We start from the raw sequence: 21,429 nt of genomic DNA, 5'->3' as shown, positions 1-21,429 counted from the left end.
AGCTGCCTCTGATTCTCCGCCTCCTGAGGGACGACCCAATAATCTCTCTCTTTCTCTCTTTCTCTCTCTCTCTCTCTGAACCAACCAACCAACAAACAAACAAACAAACAAACAAACATTATTAAGAAACCAATATAACTTCATCTCAAGGGCGTGTCAAGGGCGTGCCCATGTTCCCCCGTGATGAAATCGCTCCCACTTCCCCCGCCCGAAAGTCTGGGGTTTTGCACCGTTTTCTGTCAAGGGAATCCACGTTTTATAAGATTAATTTAGTTGACTAGTTATTCTAACTCGATATGAGTGTAGAGTGTAATTTCTGGTTTGTGTTGATATTATAATTCAATGTGCTTCGCCCTCCAACGGGCCGCACTCATATGTCCAAAATGCCATGTTGGTTATTATTAATTTGTACCAAAAAAAATAATTGATGTGATATTAGTAACAAAGAATATATTATGGAATCCGAGGCGCGCTGAAAAGGCTGTACAAGTTAATACGAAGGTTAAAATACTATATTATAGTTTATAATGTAAAGCATAGCCTATTGTGATCTCATATCAGATATTCATATAAGATCAGCCAAGGAATCATTAATGAGTCTATCAAATTCCAGCTTAAATGCATCATCATAAATCACTGGTAAATATAAAAATGCATTAATATCTGACTGAAAAAAAAGATTTAGTTGTTGTCGAGCACATTAGATAACTGCCTAAAACTTCTCCTACAGATAATATAATCAGTCTTATGAGCAAAGCCAACTGATATTGATTATCCAAGCTCCTGGTAAGACCTTTTATCTTTTCATCAGTGGCGATTGCGACTCTGTTCATAACTGATCTAATTTAACTATCTATCACCCCCTTCTGTTTTAACATACATACTTCATTTACATCACTTAACACATGATAAACATCCTCTGAGTATCTGGTCAGAGTTTCACACGATCATGCTCACACATCAGTACAACAAAATAAAGTAAAATCCCCTCCGGACTGAAGTGGAATTTTCTCTTCTTAGCCGAGCTTAAGAAAGTTTAAATGCTCCTCCGTAAGTGTATAAACAGCTTGTTTACCCGCACTCCAGGATGTGGGGTTGTTGTTGACGGATCTGATGTTTATGTGAACGTTTTTGATTCGAGTTGACCAGATTCATGTTACTGATAGATTAAGTCATAACTTTGTAATGTTTAAAGTAAATCAGAGAGGATATTTGTGAACAGCTACTCGAAAAAAACAAAAACAAGAACCTCCTCTCCCTGCTGCTCTACAGAATCCACCAGCTGTTGCTGACCTTCCTAGAGTTACAGTAACGACACACTTCTAGGAAAAGCCAAATCAAATCTGAACGTCATGTACATCATGAGGTGGCGTGTTTCTGGCCTTGTTTTGTAGAGTTTGTTGTTGTCTATTATTAAGATATATATAATAACGTTGTTAGAAGGTATGCAGTGCAGGTATTTGGATATGGTTGTTGATATTACCAACATTAATCCTATTTCTCTGCGTTCCATCTGTTGTAATGGTTGGAAGGTTTTTGACTCACAGATTTGGACTCAAACTCAAATTCAAGATTTTCATTTACATAATAAAGACTAATTGGATTTGCTGGCACAGCAAAGAGTCTTTAATGAAAGAAGTCAGAGGGCAAAAACAAAAAATGTTCATGACTGACTAATGGCAGAATGGTATGGATGATTTCCTTACTATTTAATGTTAAATACTTCCCTCATCTTTTCCCACTTTGTTGTTGTTTCATCTCCGCCATATCTGTGTTGTCTTTTTGTCCTTTACCCACCTGTTGAGCTTCTTTTTTTTTTTTTTTTTAGATCTCTCTGTCTGTATGTAAAGACAAGTAAACCTCGTCATCGTGCAGTGACAGGTGACTGTAGCAACACGCCGCACCACTTTGCTCTGGTGTGCCTCTGCATGTGTGAGCTTGTTCTGTGCATGTATGTGTTTTCATTCTACTCTATTTACAGTGACATAAAGTGCTTTGACATTTTTTTTTTGGTGCTATTTTTCTATGACAAATCAAAAACTACAGAAATTGCAATTTTGCTAAAAACTATTTTAAAATAATCTTGACATTTTGGTGAGCATTAATATGCCTGTTCTTAGGCTAATCGTGTACATCATACATATAATTGAGGTTTTGCTCCTGCTACACACTCACAACATCTTTTTTATGGTCTGACTGTAGCTGGGTCTCAATCTTAATCAAAGGGGGTCTCACATAGTGCTGTGTGTCTATTTTTGCTTGTGTGAGATTATAACCATTTATAACTGTGCTCTAATTTAACATCGGTTATTGTGCCGGGCTTCTGAAAGCGTTGCTACATGATACCACCGGCAGCACAGCAGAAATTTAGACCTTGAATCTTAGAAAAAGTCATTTGATGGCAAGAATAAAATATGGGGATTAAAAACCTGAGTTTGGCTTCTGTATGTCTTCATGTAGGGATGGTGATATGATAGAAACCATCTTCAGACAGACGCTAATTAACACGCTCTCTCCTTATAACTCGGTATATACGATGAGTCGTTGGTATCAGACGATATCAGCTTTAAAATGAAATATCTGCATCGGCCCAAAATGAAAGTCTCTGCCAATATGATAGGCCAAGAAACGATGCTTTAATTTTGCCGAAATGTTCAATGTGTGACTAAATGCATGTCCGTAGCGCAAGGGTGCTGTTGCGTCTCCTGGGTCAAGCGTTAAAGAGGGTGTAACAATATGTCTGGAGTTTTTTTTTTTTTAAGTGTCTGACACACATAGCAAAGTTGCTATTTGCAGTGATTGCTCAGCATTGGTCATGCCAGGAGGAGTCACATTACGTTCCTTCAACGCTACAAAATTTGACTGTCCATCTTAAAAAAAAAACATCATCCCATTCAATTACACAAATTTGTGAAGAATAAAGGGAATATGTGCATGTATCGGCATTGGCAATCAGTCAAAAGAAAAACCAGCGTGTCAGATATCAATGAATGAAATATCGTGCAACACCATCTGTTTCTGTTATTACCTCGGCCTCCTGAACACGTGTGCGTTTGGCCGAGTCAGCTTGTAACAAAACTGCTGTGTGTTGCTGATTGTGAACACTGTGCTGTCGGTCTGGGAAGGATGTGGAGGACATGAGGAAAAAGGGATAGGAGGACATGTGAGTGGGGGAAAAAAATGAGGAAAGAGGAATGAGAGGGGAGTGGTTAGATCAGGAAACAACAGTAAGAAGGAGGGAGGAGCTAGAGGAATGAGGGGAAAGGGCAGGCAGTGGAGGAGGACAGGGTTAGGGTTAGTAAACGGGGGATGAGTAAACATGTTTATGAACTGAGGGTGCTGAAAAGTTTGGAACAGGTATTAATGGAAAGCCAGCGCTGAGCTACAGAAACCCTGCTCAGGTCTTTTCCAAAGTCTGTTCCCACATGTTACCTCACACAAGGAGTCCTCATGTCTGTTACGAGCAGAATTGACAGAATAAACAGCTCCAAGTAGCAATTCAGTCTTTGTGACTCTGAATCTTTTGCAAAATGGCAGCAATGTCAGCCACCAAACAGTAGAGATCACAAGTTCATGGAGGGCACAGATGAAATTAAAACTGCAAGCAGTGATACGCGGGCCCTGGCACGCTGCACGTCGGGGATCGAGCTGGTCGGGGCCGCCGGCTCCCCGACGTGCAGCACGCGAGGGTCCACATATTCCCCCTTGCAGTTTACTTTTTTTTTTTTCGATCTCATTCCTTCTTATTCTTGAAAAAAAATTGCCTTTTTTTTTTTGGAGGCTTTGAACATCTTCAAAAACTCATGATAGTTGGTACCTGACGCAAGTTTCATGAGGTTTGGAGCATTGTTTGACCTTAAACATCAACTTCCTGTGTCACGGCGAAACATCAAACGCCCTGGCTACACTATATACAAAAATGACTTTTGGGTCACATGCTACAGTATGACTTTTTATGGACGACATACAGTATGAATTTTGTATTATTTTTTGGAGTATGACCTTTTTTTGAACTGACATGCAGGGATTGATCAAGTGGGGATCGAACCCAGTTACATCTCACTGTGAGGAAACTGCTCCAAACACGGCACCACTGTGGCATGTTGTCTGAAATATGATTAAAAAAAAATAAAAAAAAAAAAAAGTCTTAGTATGTCATCCAAATTATGGAAAAAAATTCATATTATTCCATTAAAATGTATTATTGTAATGTATTAACCTTTATTTTTTGTTATTGCTTTTTATTTGAGTTTTTGTATTAGGGTTTTGTTTTGTATTGCTGTTTTAGTATGACTTTACAACGCAAACCCGAACCAACCATGTGCCTTTGATATAAGTTTAAAAAAAAAAAAATCATACTATGGCATGTCATCCAAGTTATGAAAAAAAAGTCATACTATCGCAAAAATGACCCAAAAATGACTTTAGGGTCACTTTTTTAACGACAGTATGACTTTTTAATCACATTTTGGATGACATGCGATAGATAGATAGATAGATAGATAGATAGATAGATAGATAGATAGATAGATAGATACTTTATTAATCCCACAAGGGGACATTTTTTTTGCTACAGCAGCATTATAGATACAGGTAAAGCAATAAAAGCAGTAAAAAAGTATTGAATATAAATATAAAAATGCACAGTAAAGTATGAAATAGTATGACTTTTGGGTCACTTTTTGGCAGCCACGCCACGGGAACACTGATCTACGAAAACTATTTCTTTTGATAACTTTTAATTCCAAACATGTTAAGAGTGCACAGACTACATTTCAAGTCGGTCCGACAAAATCTGTAGGAGTTTGTTAAAGTACAACATGTGTGAATCACCAAAATGGTGACTAAATTAAAAATGGCGGACTTCCTGTTGAGTTGATGTAATGCTGCGTTGGAACTTTTTTGTACATCTCGGTGTGATACACATGTCCACCGAATTTCGTGCATGCGGAGAATAATGGTAATCGCTTGAATAACAATATGGTTTTTGCAGCATCGGCGCTCAAGCCCTAATAATTCACTCCTAGACTTGTCCTGTTGTGGGGCCTGTGTTCTTTGTTTATGCCTTTGGCAGGAGAGGAGCGGACAGTATCACAGTCTGAGTCTGTAAGCCTGCACACACACTCACAGAGAAAGGAAATAGAGGAAAGTTGCTGCAGAATTTGTCTGTGTTCTCTAAGGCGGGAGCCGAACAAGCAGACAGGACTCGTGGTTCAGGGTCACAGTTTCAGAGACATGTCATAAAATGTTGTGCAATCAGATCCGAGTATGCCATTCAGGTGAGACACAAATTTAGTGCGACGTACTTCATTCATTGAGTGTATTCTCAATGAGTTTACAGAGCACAAAAGTCACTTAAAAAAAAACAACCAGGCTGTGCTTGAAATACAGATAAAGCTCAGAGCAATTCATCTGGGCTGGAGGGACGTTCACATGAACGCACACACACAAACACACACAGGGCCTCACTATAAATCCTCATCTGATCCTTGTGAGAGAGTTTATTTTGCAAGACAGCGGGAGCTTGGAGGAAAAACAAGCAGCAGAGCAGACCGTGGACCAGTTCAGACCAGTCTGGCTAAGCACTTTTCAGAGCTTTCATCTCATTGTTTCAGGATCACTGCAAAGAGCAGTCTCATTTTACAGGTTAGATTTCTGTCCAGGCTTTCATTTCTTTAAAAAAAAAAAAAAAAAAAACACACCCAACAAGACATGTAGAAAGATGATATATTTTAGCTTCCTGCAGACTGTAAAGTGTAGACGTATTGGACTAAAAGAAGAATCCACATTTCATAAGTTCTTGCTCTACACGTGCATTCAATCATGTCAGATTGCACTTGGACTTTGAGTCACTTTGTACCACTGATATTTTGCAGGTGCACATTAACCCACTGCTCATAAATTGTTCTGCTGCCTCTTCCATTAGTATTTCCTCCCGTTTTTTTTTTTTTTTTTTTAAGTTCTCCTTTTTCTCTGTCGAAAAGCATGTGGCCTAGTTTTCACTCTGAGACAATGAGGAGCCTGTTCAAGGCCCCATCACTAATGATTGGGCATGAATGGAGCGATAATATGGACGAAGCAAACACATAGAAGACAAAAAAAGAACACACATAATGCTGTTAACACGTGAAGAGTTTATGTAGTATTCCTTGGTTACAGCACATTAAGGTAAATGAGTCTTAGCTTCTATTAGAGTACTTCTTTTCTGTATTTTACATCTCCCTCTTTCCTGTTACAGCCTTTTTTTCTCTCTCTCTCTCTCTCCCTTCCACTCTCTCCCCTCCTCTGAGCCTCTCGAACTACCATCACCTCCTTTCAACAATGGCCGCACATTATGTAAGAACGCTCCTTTCTGTGAGGAGAATGTAAAACGGCTCTGTTCGCGGTTGATGAGGGTTTTCTGCAGCGTGGCTTTACATCTGAGCAGAGTGGCGCAGCGGAAGCGTGCTGGGCCCATAACCCAGAGGTCGATGGATCGAAACCATCCTCTGCTATTTTGACTGTAATATTGTCTCCATGTCGTTTACCTATGACACAGTTCGACGTGTCTTTCTAAAAAAATCTGCAAAAGACGCTTTACGCGGACATGAACGCTTGCAGCATGGGCACAATACTGTTTGACCTGCTGCTGTCGTTGAGCCTGTTTAGTGGCTCGTAGGTAAATGTTAAACCGGACTAACTGGTCATCTCATTAAATATTTACCTCATTTGTGTCTGCTGCACGTTTTCCCTTCAATTTAACAGGCAATTACCAGAGAGGAGAGCAGCGCAGGGAATCGTGAACACTGAACTTTGAACTGGAGGCTTTAACTGCATCACATAAAAACACATGACACGGGGATCCTCTGAATATTTTAACAGTTTCAGTGCTCCTTGTCAGTCTGTGAATGAGTAAATGAGGCAAAAAAAAAAAAAAAAAAAAAAATCAAATTGATATTGTGCAGCATGTTCCTGTGGCCATTGATCTATCATATCGTAGAGTTTTAATGGTGGAGGGGAACGTTGCACAATATGCACAGCTGGAGCTTCCTCCGCTTTGTACTGATGTCTGTTGTTGCATTCTTTGTTCTATTGTTTCAAACAGGGCATGTCCACGACGCGTATGTACTTCACATTGTCAGTTTATTTGATGCAGTATGAACACAGATTCACGTGAGAGGAAAAAGTATCACGTTGTCAAAAAAAAAAAAAAAAAACGTAAGTTGTTTCAAAAGCTGTGTTGTTAAAATCGTAGAGGCTAAATCCATGACCGCAGAGCACCCCCTGGAGTTTTCCACTGCTCACTACATTTCTCAGACGAGAGTTTTGAAGAGTCAGTGACCAATTTTAATTTGGATGAAATAAAGATGTGGACAAGAAAACAAATCGAGATAGGTTAGAGCGGGTGGTCCGAGTGACATTATAAATGTTTATGGCTTCATGTGTGCACAAATTTTTTTATTGTCATGTCATTTTATTGGCTCTGTTTTTGTAAAGTTTTAAAAGAAACAGAAACTCTTTAAGATTCAAATTATAGTCACACTGAAGGTAGTTTTTTTTTTTTTTTAATACTTTGGTGCCAAATTCAAATGTAATTGAACTTTATTTATAAGTATTTGGGTGAAGAACTATACTGGAGATGCTTAGAGGGGAAAAAAAAATCACTATTTGGTGGAGCTGTTAACAACTCATAAACATCTGAAATATGGCTCTGAAGTATAAAGCACTGTCAAATAGAAATACTCAAGTAAAGTACAAGTAGGCTCACTCAAAACTTGACTTCAATACTTTGGGAATAATGTTATCACAGCCTTGGTGAATTTTAAACATCTACTAACCTAAATGAGAAGAGAGAAGAGAGGAGAAAACGAACCTAAGCTACTTCAACGTCGCTTCTGTCAGACGTAATCACGTAATCACGCATTCGCCCGCGTCACCAACCAGGAAATTAATGCATCTACAGAGAGAAGCGGGACTGGAGAGTCACAACAAGAGCGGCTCGCCGTCAAAGCTCCAGATATCTGTTCTGTGTCCGCTAGAAAACGCGTCGTTTCCCCCCCCCCCTGTTATTACCGAGAACTGACATGTCACGGAAACCCAAAGAAGAATACTATCGCTTTTTCACCGTTACCGAGCCACGCGCACACGAGAAGGGCCACACCGAGTACAAAGTAGCAGCGAGGGTCAGTTCACTCTCCATCTCTCTTCGGCCACATTGTCTTTGAATTGAAACGCTAACTTTAGTTGCGATTATGTCACCGTGCCTTGTAGCTGTTTTTTTATTTATTTATTTTTTTTTTTGCTTTGTTGAATTTCGATTTGAATACATAACACGTGTTTTGTAACATTTACCCCCGGTTTGGTCAGTGACGTCAGTTTAAAGTAGCGAAGTGACTTTGTTTTGTTCCTCGATTTATGACACGGTGAAATCACAAAAGGCCCAGACACAGATACATATACAATGGGCCTTTTGTTATCGGAGGCAGTGGTGCCCGGTGATCGCTGGGGTGATACAGACGGAACATGTGGTTGAGCTGGTGAGCACCCCCATGACCACATTAACGCCCCGTGGCGCACAAAGTCAAAGAGAATCCAGCTACGATGAGCCCTTCATCTCCTTCACTCGTATATATCAACAAACAATACCTCTCAAAACCTTTCCCCCGAAACCACCGCCATTGATTTCTACTTTGATACGTGTTAAAAACAAACCCCTCCTTCTCTTCTCCTCTGTGGTTTGCAGTTTGTGTCCAAGTGTCATCCAGAAGATGTGAAGGAAGTGGTGGTGTGGAGGAGGTTCTCGGAGCTGAAGAAGCTCCACGGCGAGCTGGCCTACACGCACAGGAACCTGTTCAGGAGGCAGGAGGAGTTTCCGCCTTTTCCTCGTGCTCAAGTTTTCGGTAAAAGACGGGAGACCGACCCGTAAACATCCCCAGTTGAATTGGGTTGCGTAATGTGCTGTGGGGAATATATGAATGACAGAAGTAAATCATCGTAGTCTGCTGGCGTTTCTTTACATGATCAGAACTGTTAATTTACCCTCAAATGATTTATAGTGTTTTTATGCAATCGGCCTGTTGAGTGTGTTTTAAGTCATTTCTGGTGACGATCTGCTTATTCCAGATTATTGTGACATTTCTTCTCAACACGTGGCTGAATTTTTTAGTCGTTACTAACTTACAACTGCAAAGGCACCAACAGAGTGGAGCTGCATCATTTCACCTTGATGGCAGTCAATCAAAGCTGACTTGCTGCATCTGAAGACAAACTGCTTGACAAAGAGTGGCAGCAGTTGTAAACCTCATTATTGTTAACACCACTTCCTCTATTACAGCCTCACGAATGTTTATTTATGCTGTCGGTTTTTTTCATTCTTTTTTAGCACCATCATCTGCAACGACAACCCATATATACGTTTTAAATGTGTTATTATGTTGTGTGCTTCTGTTTTAGGAAGGTTTGACGAGGCTGTGATCGAGGAGAGGAGAAAGGCTGCAGAAACGATGCTTCTATTTACCACCACAATCCCTGCTCTCTACAACAGCCCACAGCTCAAGGACTTCTTCAGGGTAAACCAGATGTGTAATAGCCACACATAGAAACACACATGCTGGACCAGGAGTTGTTAGGTTTCTGGACCCTTCCTCCTTCTACCCCACAACCTCTCCTTCCTGTCCAACTTCTTCTCAGGGCGGCGAGGTCACGAGGCCTCTGGATCCCACCCCTCTGTCCTCCGCTGGGCCTCTCCCGCCGCCTCTCATCCCCCTCCCCAAGCGGAGGGCCTCAGACTGTGAGCCCGCTGAAGAAGAGGAAGGGAGGGAGGCGCCCACGTTACCCCAGGATTTGGGCAACAACCTGAGCTTAGAGGTGGGAGAACCAGAGGTGGCAGCCGAGGCTTACAGCGAGATCGGAGGATCACCGAGAGAGGAGGAGCGAGAGGAGCTTAGCGACGTAGAACTCGACGACAGAGGTACCGCTGCCAGAATTCGTATGGGTGTGTGCTTTAAAAAAAAAAAAAAAAAAAAAGTCATTCTTATCCTTCTTCTTACTTTTTGGTCCATGTTTCCACCTCCAGTTCCATCCCCGTACCTATCCCCAGCCAGGAACCACCAATCAGAAGAGACCCAGGAAGAATTTGATTCGCTGTTCGACTCTGTGGCAGAAGAGCAGCTTCCATCCCCAAAAGAAGAATGTCCTCCGCCATTAACTGATAATGACCTGGCTGCCTTTGATCCCTGCTACAAAGGTGATGTGTAAATAAATATGAATTTGAATCATATACAGTAAAACTGCTTTTCCTGCTCCCACATCTCTTACTCTAATATCTTAGAACAGACTGGTTATTCTATGGGGTAATTTGATCTAAAAGAATAAATCAACACTTTGACATAATCTCCCTTCCCCATTTAACATTTTTACTCTGGCTTTGTTTTGTTTTAATATTTCCCATGTTTAGTATCGCAGAACTTCCTGCCAAAGATGGATGTCTGATGGATGAGAGTATCTGTATGATAAGCAATGTTTAATAATGTTGAGGCCTCCTGATTGAACTTCCCTTACTTGTATTGATCAGGCTGCAGTGAGGCTAATTGGCTTTACATAGAGTTGATATTAGCACATTGTGACCGTATGCCGTGTAATATAATATGAAAGTCAAACGTCTATCTCTCTTGAATCGACCTGGTAAGATAATATAAAAAAAAATAGTAATCAAAAATAAATAAAGACACAATAAAATGGAGCATATAGTTAGTGCTTCCTTAGTATCTATTTTTTTGGGGATACTTTTTTTTCATTCACCCAATTGAAATATTTTTCTGATAGTGGTTCTTTTGTTGTGAGTGGTAGCGTGGCCGAGCGGTCTAAGGCGCTGGATTAAGGCTCCAGTCTCTTCGGGGGCGTGGGTTCGAATCCCACCGCTGCCAGTGAAAAGTTTTCAATCTGTTCCTTTCTTATCACACGACTCAGGCCACCTGTTCCTCACGGTGATTGTAGCCTGCAACCCAACGCTGTATTTCAAATTGCATTTTTTTCCGTTAGTACACTCAGATATAATTATTCACATATCAAAATGACATGTTCATTGCGCTTGTTTTGTTCAACCAGTAGTCTCAAACCGGAAACTTTCCACAAAAATATTATATCAGCCAAAGGGCATTAGATTTTTTTTTTTTTTACATCTAAGCAGCTGGAACCAGACGCATTTTAAGACATTGTATTTTGATTGTTACAAATAGGAAATGGAATTTATTTTGAACCTGCTGGAAATGTTCTCCTTTCTCAGATAGAACATCTCCTTTTCTCTCCATTTCAGACAGATCCAATTCCTCCACTGACCACTCAGAATTGTTCTCCCTGCCACCGTCCGGTCTAGATGGAGGGGACACGGGTTACTTGAACCAAGCAGCCATTGAGCTGACAGCTGCCATGAAGCGGGAGAAGGAGGGAGAGTTTAGTTCTGCCATCCGTGGATACAGGACAGCGGTGGACATACTGATCACTGGAGTACAGGGTGAGTAAGACTGACCCGGATGTACAAAAGGATGGATGGGTGGATGGATAAAGATGAAGAGAGGGGAGTATTTAGTTCAGCAACACTCCAGTAATAAATATAAGCCCCAAAAATACTGATCACAGAACCACATGCTCGGAAAACAGCAAAAAAAAAAGATGAGTGCACTGTTATCGGTTCTCTCTACTTACTTTTATCATGCAATGATGTGAGTCCATTTTAAATATAGCATTTTACCTGAATGCACTCTGTCCTGTCCATTACTGGATGAATTGTGAACCAGCTTTGTTGCTATAGCGACAGACAATGAAGTCACGTCTTCAAATGCAAAAACGACAGTCTGCGTGATGGTGCAGATCAAAATCATACAGTCCCCTCAGTGTTTACAGTTGTGTTGACATTATTTACTCAGCCACTACACATTTTCAGTGCTGATGAATGCAGTGTAAATAGCTGATACCCACACTTGCACACATGCGGGAAAATAAAAGGCACAGCAAATCAAATATGGGATGTCAGCATGTGGTCTCATCTTAAAATCAACCCTGCTATTTCAATCAAAATTTACAGTCCTGCTTTCGAAAGGGTCAACGATGTGTTATGTGGACATAAATCTGTTGTTCACCGCTAATAGGTGTCTCGTCAGGTCAGTCGCAGCTATTGTCCATTTAGGAAAGGTATGTATGAGGTAGTGTGGCCGAGCGGTCTAAAGGCCTGGATTAAGGCTCCAGTCTCTTTGGGGGATTGTGGGTTCGAATCCCACCGCTGCCGAGCAAAACTCTTCATCTAAAGATTTGACGTGCTCTTAAAAAGTCTCTTTTTCTGTGTGAAAGCACTGAATGAAACACGTCACCTTTCAGACAATCTATAGATCCCCAGAGACATTTCACCTGTCCTCCATACTGCTTCACATCTGCTAAGCCATTGTCTCGTTTAATAGCTGGTCTGGACATGTATTGCATGTATCTGGAATTTAAACACTCGATTGTCAAAAATATTTGTTTCAGGTATTTACACAACAGACACTTGCGATCACAATAATTAATGCAAATTCAAGATGTCTCCTTAATATTTGCTGGAGCATAAAGTAGTCTTTCCAACAACAGTGGTTGCTTTATTATCGAAAATAATGTCAAATCAGCACGGCTCTGCTCTGCTCCCCTCACCATCTAAACAAACCGCACGCAAGCTCCCCGAAACAACCGGAAAATTGGGAGTCACGGGGTTTGTGGGAAATGTGGTGTGAATGAGGAGTAATTTAGATTAGTTTTATACAAAATTGCAGTTGTAAGTGACTTTACTTTGTTTCTGTGCACACAGTAGGCCTTTGTTTTGAATTAGTATGATTTAAAAAATAATTTAAAGCAGTCACAGATGCCTGTTTTGTTAAGCTACAACACTTTTATGAACTTTTTGGCACTTTGAAACACCTCCAAAAGATTCTGGAAGACAACTTCCAGTTCTTCTTCAGCAGTTCTAAGAAATGAAAGCAACAAGTGGTGACAATGTCAGTCAGAAACATGAATCAAGACGTTTAATGCCCTTTCTGATGTCACAAATGGCAGCTTAAGTAGACGTAGACATAACAGTATGTGCAGATATCAAAATGTTGACTGGACATTAATATGTACGTGTAAGTGCACTATTTGCAGTTTTCCCCTCTGAGTACATAGTATTGATTCCCCCCCCCCCCCCCCCCCGCAATAGAGACACAAACATTCATTTGGATTTAGGAATGAACTGGTTAGATTTTGGTGGTCATGGGTCAAAGGTCATTGTGGCCTCACTAAACATGTTTGTGTGTGGCTATAACTCGAGCATTCACACACTGATGATGAAAACTTTCACACAAGGAATGAGGAATCCATTTTTAGAATTTGTTGCTTCTTTGCAGCAACAAGATCGATATTTGAAACGTTGTCTGCTGTCACAGCTACTGTAAACAGCAACTTGTAAACTTAACCACACAGGCCAACACAAGTATGTGTCTGACGCTGTAATGGGTTGTCTTTGGTTACTATGAACCGATATCCAGAAGGGTGACGTTGGGCAACCCTCTCCTATTACATGTCTGACAGGCATGGTATGTGGTAGCGTGGCCGAGCGGTCTAAGGCGCTGGATTAAGGCTCCAGTCTCTTTGGAGGCGTGGGTTCGAATCCCACCGCTGCCAATGTAGAGTTTTTCAGTTCAACAGCTTTCTGGGGGGGATTTAATCTCACTGTGATTGTTCTCTGGGAACCCTGTGGGAATCCTGTCCTGTCTTCTCATCTTTGTCTGATTGTCTGTCCACCTGCGTCCAATTGTCTTCCCTCCCTCGTATGTGTTTTCCTTTGCATAAAAAGAAAAAAAAAGTGGGCCATGCTGACATGAATGAGTTTGTGACATCACAAACTTACAGAAGTCCAAACAGCACAAATACAGGCTCTGTGCATTTTTACGTGGAGTGAGCCATTTGCCACTTTTCCCAGTATCTATCGAAAAAACAACTGGAAGTCAGAATTCCTTCAATATGGGACTTTTAAATTGTTCAATTAGTTAATCAGTTTTTTTTCCTTATTAGAAGGGAAACGTTTCAGAATCACACCGCTTTTCTTTTCCCATCTCCTTTGCACGCCGTTTTAAGACAATAGCAACATATTTACACTATTGAGTAATGACACTAATCTTTTTCATCACTTTGTGTCTCCTCAGGAGACCCAGATCCGGTACGCAGGGAGTCTGTGATGAGAAGGACAGCTCAGTATCTGAAGCACGCTGAGCTGTTGGTCGACAGGCACTCCTCACCCAGTCACACTCACACGCCTGAACACACACACGCGCAGCGCCCGTAGGCGCACAACATATAAAAACAAATCAAAGACAAAGAAGCTCAGGGTTGTGGAATCCACGTAAGTCACCCAAAGTCATAGGAATACTCACGAAAACACACAAATACAGTGGACACGCACACATGTGCACATCTGGTCATTTTGAGCACGCCGTTCCCGAATACAATCACATCGAGGTGGTAAACTACTACTGTTTATGGCACGCACACACACACACACACACACACACACACACACACACACACACACACACACACACACACACACACACACACACACACACACACACACATATAAACACATACTCCTGAGGTACACACTACACTGTAGACTTCTCCTTTAGTTGCCTTTGTTTAGTGAAAAATATGTGATTTATAAAATCTAAATATGAAAACTGAAGGTAACTGTTAATGGACAAATAATCCTTCTACATTTCTCTCTATCTTGTTTTTACAATGTTTCTTGAATACATTAATGTCTATGTATATCAGTGATTTGCATTTTGCACAATGTTTTGTTAATAAATATGATTTTAATTTAAGTCAAAAAGAAATGCTGTTTCCTTGGTTACATTTTGAAAGGCAGTTTGCTCCAACCAACAGAGGTCAGTAAAACTCTTTTAAACGCAGCTGCTCAGATTCATTTGCTCAACATGTAGAACAGAAATGCACATGATTTCTTTCACCGGCAAATGATATCATGCTACTGTAGCACAGGAACTGCTGGTACACTTCTACTTTACAAGGGCAATAAGCTTCCAATTGGAGGTGTTTGTCAGGTGTAAAAACAATGAATAGAATAGGAACACCATTCAATAAGCTTTGATGGTGTAATCTAAAATCAGCTTCTGTAGTGATTTCAGATAGTCAGTCTAAGTCACTCGTTGCAGTAAGTACACAATAATGGCTCAACGTAGCTCAGTAGTTCTTTTGCATTGTTGCATATTTGCAGTAACGAGGCAGTGCCTCTGAGAGGCACTGTTGGCTGTTGGATAGGAACTATAACTCATCTTCGGCACTTGTTTTCCTCAGCTGGGCGACTTTAAGCACAAAGCAATAAACTGTGGAAGAAACTACAACCTGACAGTTGATGAGCTCTTCTGCCTTCAGCTGCAGCACTCATAAAAACAGCTGCCACTAGTTCTGTTTTTTCTCATCGTAAATGTACCGTAGGAAACACACGAGAGAGTCGACGGCTGCAAAATGGACCTTTAAATGGATGATATACATTTGACACATAATTCACCTCGCTGCTATCTTTTGTTTACTGATTTGTGTTTAGCCCACCTTATGGTTATTCCCATACCGCTGGGCTCCCTTTTCCATGCTTTACACTACAACTGGTGAAATAATAGCTACAAGATGTTTTAAAGCAGTAATTTACACCATGTCTAATATACATTACATGTATTCCAGATAACATATTGTGCTAATTCACGCATATTTTGTGCATCATAATACTTCTTTATATCATGGTTTCAATGTGTATGCTTGAATCAGACCTAGCAGCTTTATTAGGTTAAGTTTTGGTATTTTCAACACTGTATGAAAGAGGACAGCGGTTGGTTGGTTAGTTGAGGAAAAAGAGGAGGAAGTGGCAGCGCGAAAAAGAGGAGAAAAGAGGAAAGAGCTCACCGCCATACAGCAGAATCCCTTCTCTGGAGAGGAGAGAGGGATGGACGGAGGACTGGAAGGACAAACAGATGGAGAGGCGACAAAAAAAAAGGAGGAGGGGGAGGCCGGAGAGAGGAAAAGGCTACCCTTCCTCTCAGCAGATGAGAAAATGAGGGGTTGTAGGGAGTGAGAGATAACAGAGAGGATAGAGGAGAGGGAAAAAAGAAGGGATGCGATTAGAGAATAAACAGAGATCATCCCTCCATTGTTGAAGGGATGGAAAAAAATGGACCCTGCCTCTTCCTCTATTTTCTGTACCTCTTTTTTTTTTTTTTTTTTTTTTTTGCATGCTTTGTTTTGACCATTGTGGGGAGCTTGAAGTGGATGGAGGGATGGTGGAGAAAGCAAGAGATAGCATTGCTCCATCCTGTTACATATCCCTCTTTTTGCGCTCATCTCTCCACCTCTCTACCTCCACCCCCCCCGTCCCCCCCCACCTCATTCTAGCACTCCACCTGTGAAAGGCAGAGGATGTGAGATAGAGAGGAAGATGGAGAGACAAAGAGTTGGAGGGAGGGAGAGAGGAGAGGTTTGAAATCACTGAGAGGAGGAGGGGTTGGGGTGAGGGGGGGAGAGTGTGTGTGTGTGTGGGGGGGGGTAGAGCCTCACAACATTAGCATGCTGAGAGTGTCAGCACTCTCCTCTTTTTTCCTCTCCCTCCATCCCCATCCCTCTTTCCACCCCTCCCTCTGTCTCTTTCTCCTCACTGGTCACTGCAATTATACCATCAAAACACTCCAGCCTGAGAGCATAATAGCTTCCCTCTGTGTGTGTGTATGTGTGTGTGTGTGTGTGTGTGTGTGTCTGTGTGGTTGTCTGTGTGGTTGTGTTGTCATGAGAGATCAAAAGAAAGATGTGTATGTGTGTGTGTATTTGTGCATAATTTAGTACCATACATGGTGCATTACGTGTGCATGTATGACAGGGAGGGCAGCTGTTGGTGTGTGAGTGTGTATGCCAAAAACTGGATCTGCAGCATGTGTGGGTGCACATGAGTGTGTGTGTGTGTGTGTGTGTGTGTGTGTGTGTGTGTGTGTGTGTGTGTGTGTGTGTGTGTCTGTGTGTGTGTGTGTGTGTTTAAGTATCTTTTTGAGTCCCACCGAGTAGAAAAACTGCTTCTCCAACCTCTGACCAAACACACTCTTAAATGCACTCTAAGAGACCCACTTTACATGTGTGTGTCGAGTGAGTTTCTATTTACACACACACACACACACACACACACACACACACACACACACACACACACACACACACACACACACACACACACACACACACACACACACACACACACACACACACACACACACACACACACACACAGGCGCTCGCGCTAATGGAGGCACATGGGCATACAGTCATGGCTTGGAGACACAAACCGTTATGACCTACATGCCCAGTGGGTCATCATTAAGCCAAACAGCACACTGTGACACCTTTGGCTGTCTACACACACACACACACACATACACACACGCACACACTCTCTCTTTGTTTTTATTTTTGTTCTCTCAACTTCCTCTATCCCTCTTCCCTTCCGCCCTCTGTCTTCCTTTTTTTTTTCTCTCTAACACACACATCCCCCCTCCATGAGCTTGTTATCCCTCTGCGTCCGTTCGTTTCTCTCTGTCACCTTGCCCTCAGCTATTTGAGTACACTTCTGTCTCTCATACTCCCTCCCATCTCTCTCTCTCTCTCTCTCACACACATAAACACACTCATTCTCTCTCTGTCTATCTGCCTCACGCTCTGGTCCAACTTGTCTCTCTCTCTCTCTCTCTCTTTTCTGTTTCTGTCTGTCTTGACATGTGCGATCATTCTCTCAGTGTCTTCTTCACTTTAGCTCCGGACCTGAGTGATATCTGAGGAGCATCACTGAAAGCATAATTAGAAAATTAAAGGGCAGCTCCAACAATTTTACACATTGAGCGAAGTTCTTTTTTATTGTGAGGAGTGCTACACAGTCTGTGACGGCAGTAATATTTTTTTGCTCTGGCTTTGTAGGGAGCTTTCCAAAGTCTGAAAAAAAAAAACGTCAACCCACTGTGACATCATTATTCACCACTAAGGCAGAAAGCCTTGCAAACTGGAAGTATGCAGTTTCAAATAAGAAGGTGTTAAGGGCCAGCTAGTGTCTAATTAAAAACGCTTCTGAGTTGCATCATGGGAAATGTGGGATTCAGTGTTTTGCATGTGTTTTGGTAAATTTGGTTGACAGTTAAGAGAACGGATCAAAGCAGTTGTAAAATATGGAAACCAAATAAGCTCCAATATTTGTCTTGTAAAACACATTTTATAACACAGTGCACACATGCATGCTGCAGAGATGTTCATCATGGATACCACCCTCGTGAATCATCACATGTTGTTGCCTCACATTAGAGCCCAAATTACTGCTACCCAGAGTTTAAGGGGCAGACACATCTCAACACTGAGCTCGAGGCGCACTTAACCATTATCTAGTTTGTGCTTATAGCGGGACCATCATTTGATAATGACCCAAAACATCCTTCAGGTTCTGAGGAGTTTTGACAAAGAAGTGAAGGAAAAGCGGCCAACGAATGCTCAGCATATGTGGGAACTCATCACTTCAAAAGCATTGTACTGTGTCTCGCTGAGAGAAAAGCCAAGTGTACAAAGCACAAGGTGGCTCCTTAAAAGAATCTCAAATTCAAAACATATGGTACTTTGTTTTCTCATTTTTGTGGTTATGACATCATTCATTTGTGTTATGGTGTATTCAGTACTGATCTAGAATACAGAAAACAATTTTTTTTTTTTTTTTTAATGAAAAAATATACCCTTGAATGTACTTTTTATTGGTACTGTATGTTTACAAGTCATCCAGGATGACCAAAAAGAAAAATATAAAAAGGTAACAATACGATAACCAAACCGACATCACGCCAAAGCCTGCAATACACCTGACAGTCAGCTAGAGATTAGCATACCAGTGTCACGTGTTTGCCTCGCGGTGACCCGAAAAACCATGTGGTTAGCGGTTAGGGGAAAAGAACAAAGCCCATTTAAACATCCTGCAGATACATAACAGCATTTGGATACGTGATTCTCGCCACTTGATTAAGTCCAATAATCACTCTTTTTAGTTACGTTTTTGGCCTCCACCACCTCCAAAAGAAAACATCTGACTCTTCAGTGGCTAAATTTTCCACAAACTAGTTGCTGAGTTTGTCTCTCAGCCAGTCAGTGCTCATATGAGAAGTGATCAGTGGGTTTATTCGAGATTTTTCACTGAAAATTTGTTGCCAGAAAAAAAAACTATTTGAGTTCGCGCGTTCGAAAATCAAAACAACGAGCTAACAGAGGCTTAAAGCACACCACAGAGCTGACGGAAACTTGCCACTATGAGTTGACCTCTTTCACACTGAAAATACTCATTTGACCCACTGTTAATATGAAAGTATTGATTAACTTTAATTGGGTTTTCATATCTATTTCTTCCTTCCCCTCGCACTCGCTGCCTCTCTCAGCTCCGTGTTTTGTCCGTCCTCTCTTCCACACCCATCTCTCTCTCTCCCGTTGTAAGTAAATCAATGAGCATACACTTTATGCCATTTATTGATCCGTTCATTTCTAGCTACCCTCACCCCCTCCTGTTCTTGCCCTCTCCCTTTCTCCCACTTTAACACTCCACTCCCCCCCCATCCTATTTCTCTCCCCTTTCCACCTCCCCTTTGAACTGATAATCTCTTTTCCCTCTCTTTCTCTCTCTCTGTCAGACCCTTTCTCTTTATATCTCTCGCTCTGGGATATCCTATTTATATGGCTGGCACCTTCATGCTTCTACTGAAGTGTGTGCGTGTGTGTGTGTGTGTGTGTGTGTGCGAGAGTGAGAGAGAGTGTTTGATGTTCGTCTAAGTGGTTAACATAATATGAGCCCTCGGAGAGATGACGTTCAGGCACTCACACTCACACATACACAGTTTCAGGCTTTTTGTAGGCTTTTTTTTCTGTGAGCAATTTGTGCTTTTTAGTATTCTCCAGCTTGTGCAGCAGATCCATGTATTATCTATCAATTGCATTCTCCCACTCTGTCCAAACACACACCTTTGTTCCTCGACCGACTTCCTCGAACGAGAAAAAAACCCAGAATTATCTTTTGTTGTTTATTATTGCAGATGGAGCCATCATTTCATGACCTCGCTGTCTCCTGTCCTCCTCGCTCTGCATATGTTTTTATTTATTCAGACCTCTCTCCCTCTTTCCTGCCCTCTCCTCCTCTCTGCATGTTTATGTTTATTCAGACAAATCTCCCTCTTTCCCCCCCCCCTCCATCGCTCCCCCTTTTCTCTCCTCTCTGTACCCATGTGTCCAGCTTTTGTTACCAGCCTTGTTTCCATAACAACTGCGACCTTTCACTCAGTGCATAACCATTTTTAATCAGAAGTAGAGAAAGACAGAGATGAAATGAGACACAGAAAGAGAGAGAGGAGGGAGTGAATCATAAGGGGAATGTGATGCACTGGATAGATGAAAAAAAAAACAAATGATCCCCAGGAAGAGATAAGAGAAGGAAGCAACACAGTGAAGTGAGGATTTGAAACAGGCTTTGGTCTCACGGTGAGATCATGTGAACAGTTTGGAAACATTCAGCAACAGTGAACAGTGCTGCTCAAGTTCAAGCCTCTACTTAAATGTTTTCATGGATTCAGGACATCTGTGACTACAGAAACACGGATGAAGCAGATCAAGGACAGCGTTAAAAAGACCATTGTGGTGCACTGACCATGGGTATTTTTGATCTGTTGCTTCCAAATGGTAGACCTTATAATACCCTAGTGGTCATATATTACTCAATGAAACTGTAGTGCTTTAAATCATTAAGATACAGAATATATATTTCACATCTCTGTAAATTTGAGTCGTGTTATCTTAAAGTCATCAATAAATCTGTTGAAATGTGATTTACACTTGACTCATAATTTGACATTTACTAAACCTAATAAAGACTCCCTGTTCTGGAATCAGATGTGATTTGTTAACTTATTTATAATAATTAAAAAAATAAAAAAAATTAAGATTTTGGTTTTTAAAATTGTACTGTAATTGTCAGTTCTGTGTTTAGTCTCAGTAGCCAGTTTCAGTGTTGGATCTAAAAAAAAAATATTCCTGTGGTGAGATTAGACAGGTAATGAATGACTAAGAGACCCCGACTCCACTTTTATAATGCAGTTTTAGTCACGGCTCGCAGTAGAAAAGAAGAAGAGCCAGCTGCCTTTTTCACGTGCTGGCGTGTGCATCAGCCAGTATCAGCAAATCATTAGATGTTACATTCTGAATTTCTACAGGGAATAAAAGATACGATATTGCTGATGTTCAAGGTGTATTTAATCACAGGGAAAACCATTTTAATTATTAGCGTAACCAGCGGGTACAAATTTAGGCTGTACCTCAAATTGTGTGCTTATACTA

General features: G+C 41.3%; 1 protein-coding gene and 3 non-coding genes across 4 annotated transcripts; all 4 read left to right on the top strand.

Moving 5' to 3' along the window:
- Nucleotides 1-6,422: 6,422 nt before the first annotated feature.
- On the top strand, nucleotides 6,423-6,494 carry trnam-cau (transfer RNA methionine (anticodon CAU)). The gene has a single exon. It is a non-coding gene; the product is annotated as a tRNA-Met (tRNA).
- A 1,439-nt stretch (nucleotides 6,495-7,933) lies between these two features.
- On the top strand, nucleotides 7,934-14,850 carry snx15 (sorting nexin 15). The gene is made up of 7 exons (XM_069717014.1): nucleotides 7,934-8,162; nucleotides 8,723-8,879; nucleotides 9,433-9,548; nucleotides 9,670-9,949; nucleotides 10,055-10,225; nucleotides 11,294-11,491; nucleotides 14,184-14,850. The coding sequence occupies exons 1-7, from the start codon at nucleotides 8,064-8,066 to the stop codon at nucleotides 14,321-14,323; spliced, it is 1,161 nt and encodes a 386-aa protein (XP_069573115.1). The 5' UTR covers nucleotides 7,934-8,063; the 3' UTR covers nucleotides 14,324-14,850.
- On the top strand, nucleotides 10,823-10,904 carry trnal-aag (transfer RNA leucine (anticodon AAG)). The gene has a single exon. It is a non-coding gene; the product is annotated as a tRNA-Leu (tRNA).
- trnal-aag (transfer RNA leucine (anticodon AAG)) lies at nucleotides 13,581-13,662 on the top strand. The gene has a single exon. It is a non-coding gene; the product is annotated as a tRNA-Leu (tRNA).
- Nucleotides 14,851-21,429: the final 6,579 nt, after the last annotated feature.

Source organism: Brachyistius frenatus, unplaced genomic scaffold, assembly GCF_029030835.1.
Source record: "Brachyistius frenatus isolate BFR_SWC_R1_liver_20210118 unplaced genomic scaffold, ASM2903083v1 Contig_166, whole genome shotgun sequence".
Lineage (NCBI taxonomy): Eukaryota > Metazoa > Chordata > Actinopteri > Embiotocidae > Brachyistius > Brachyistius frenatus.
Note: the sequence above shows the minus strand (reverse complement) of the source record. Positions and strands in the feature narration are given on the sequence as shown.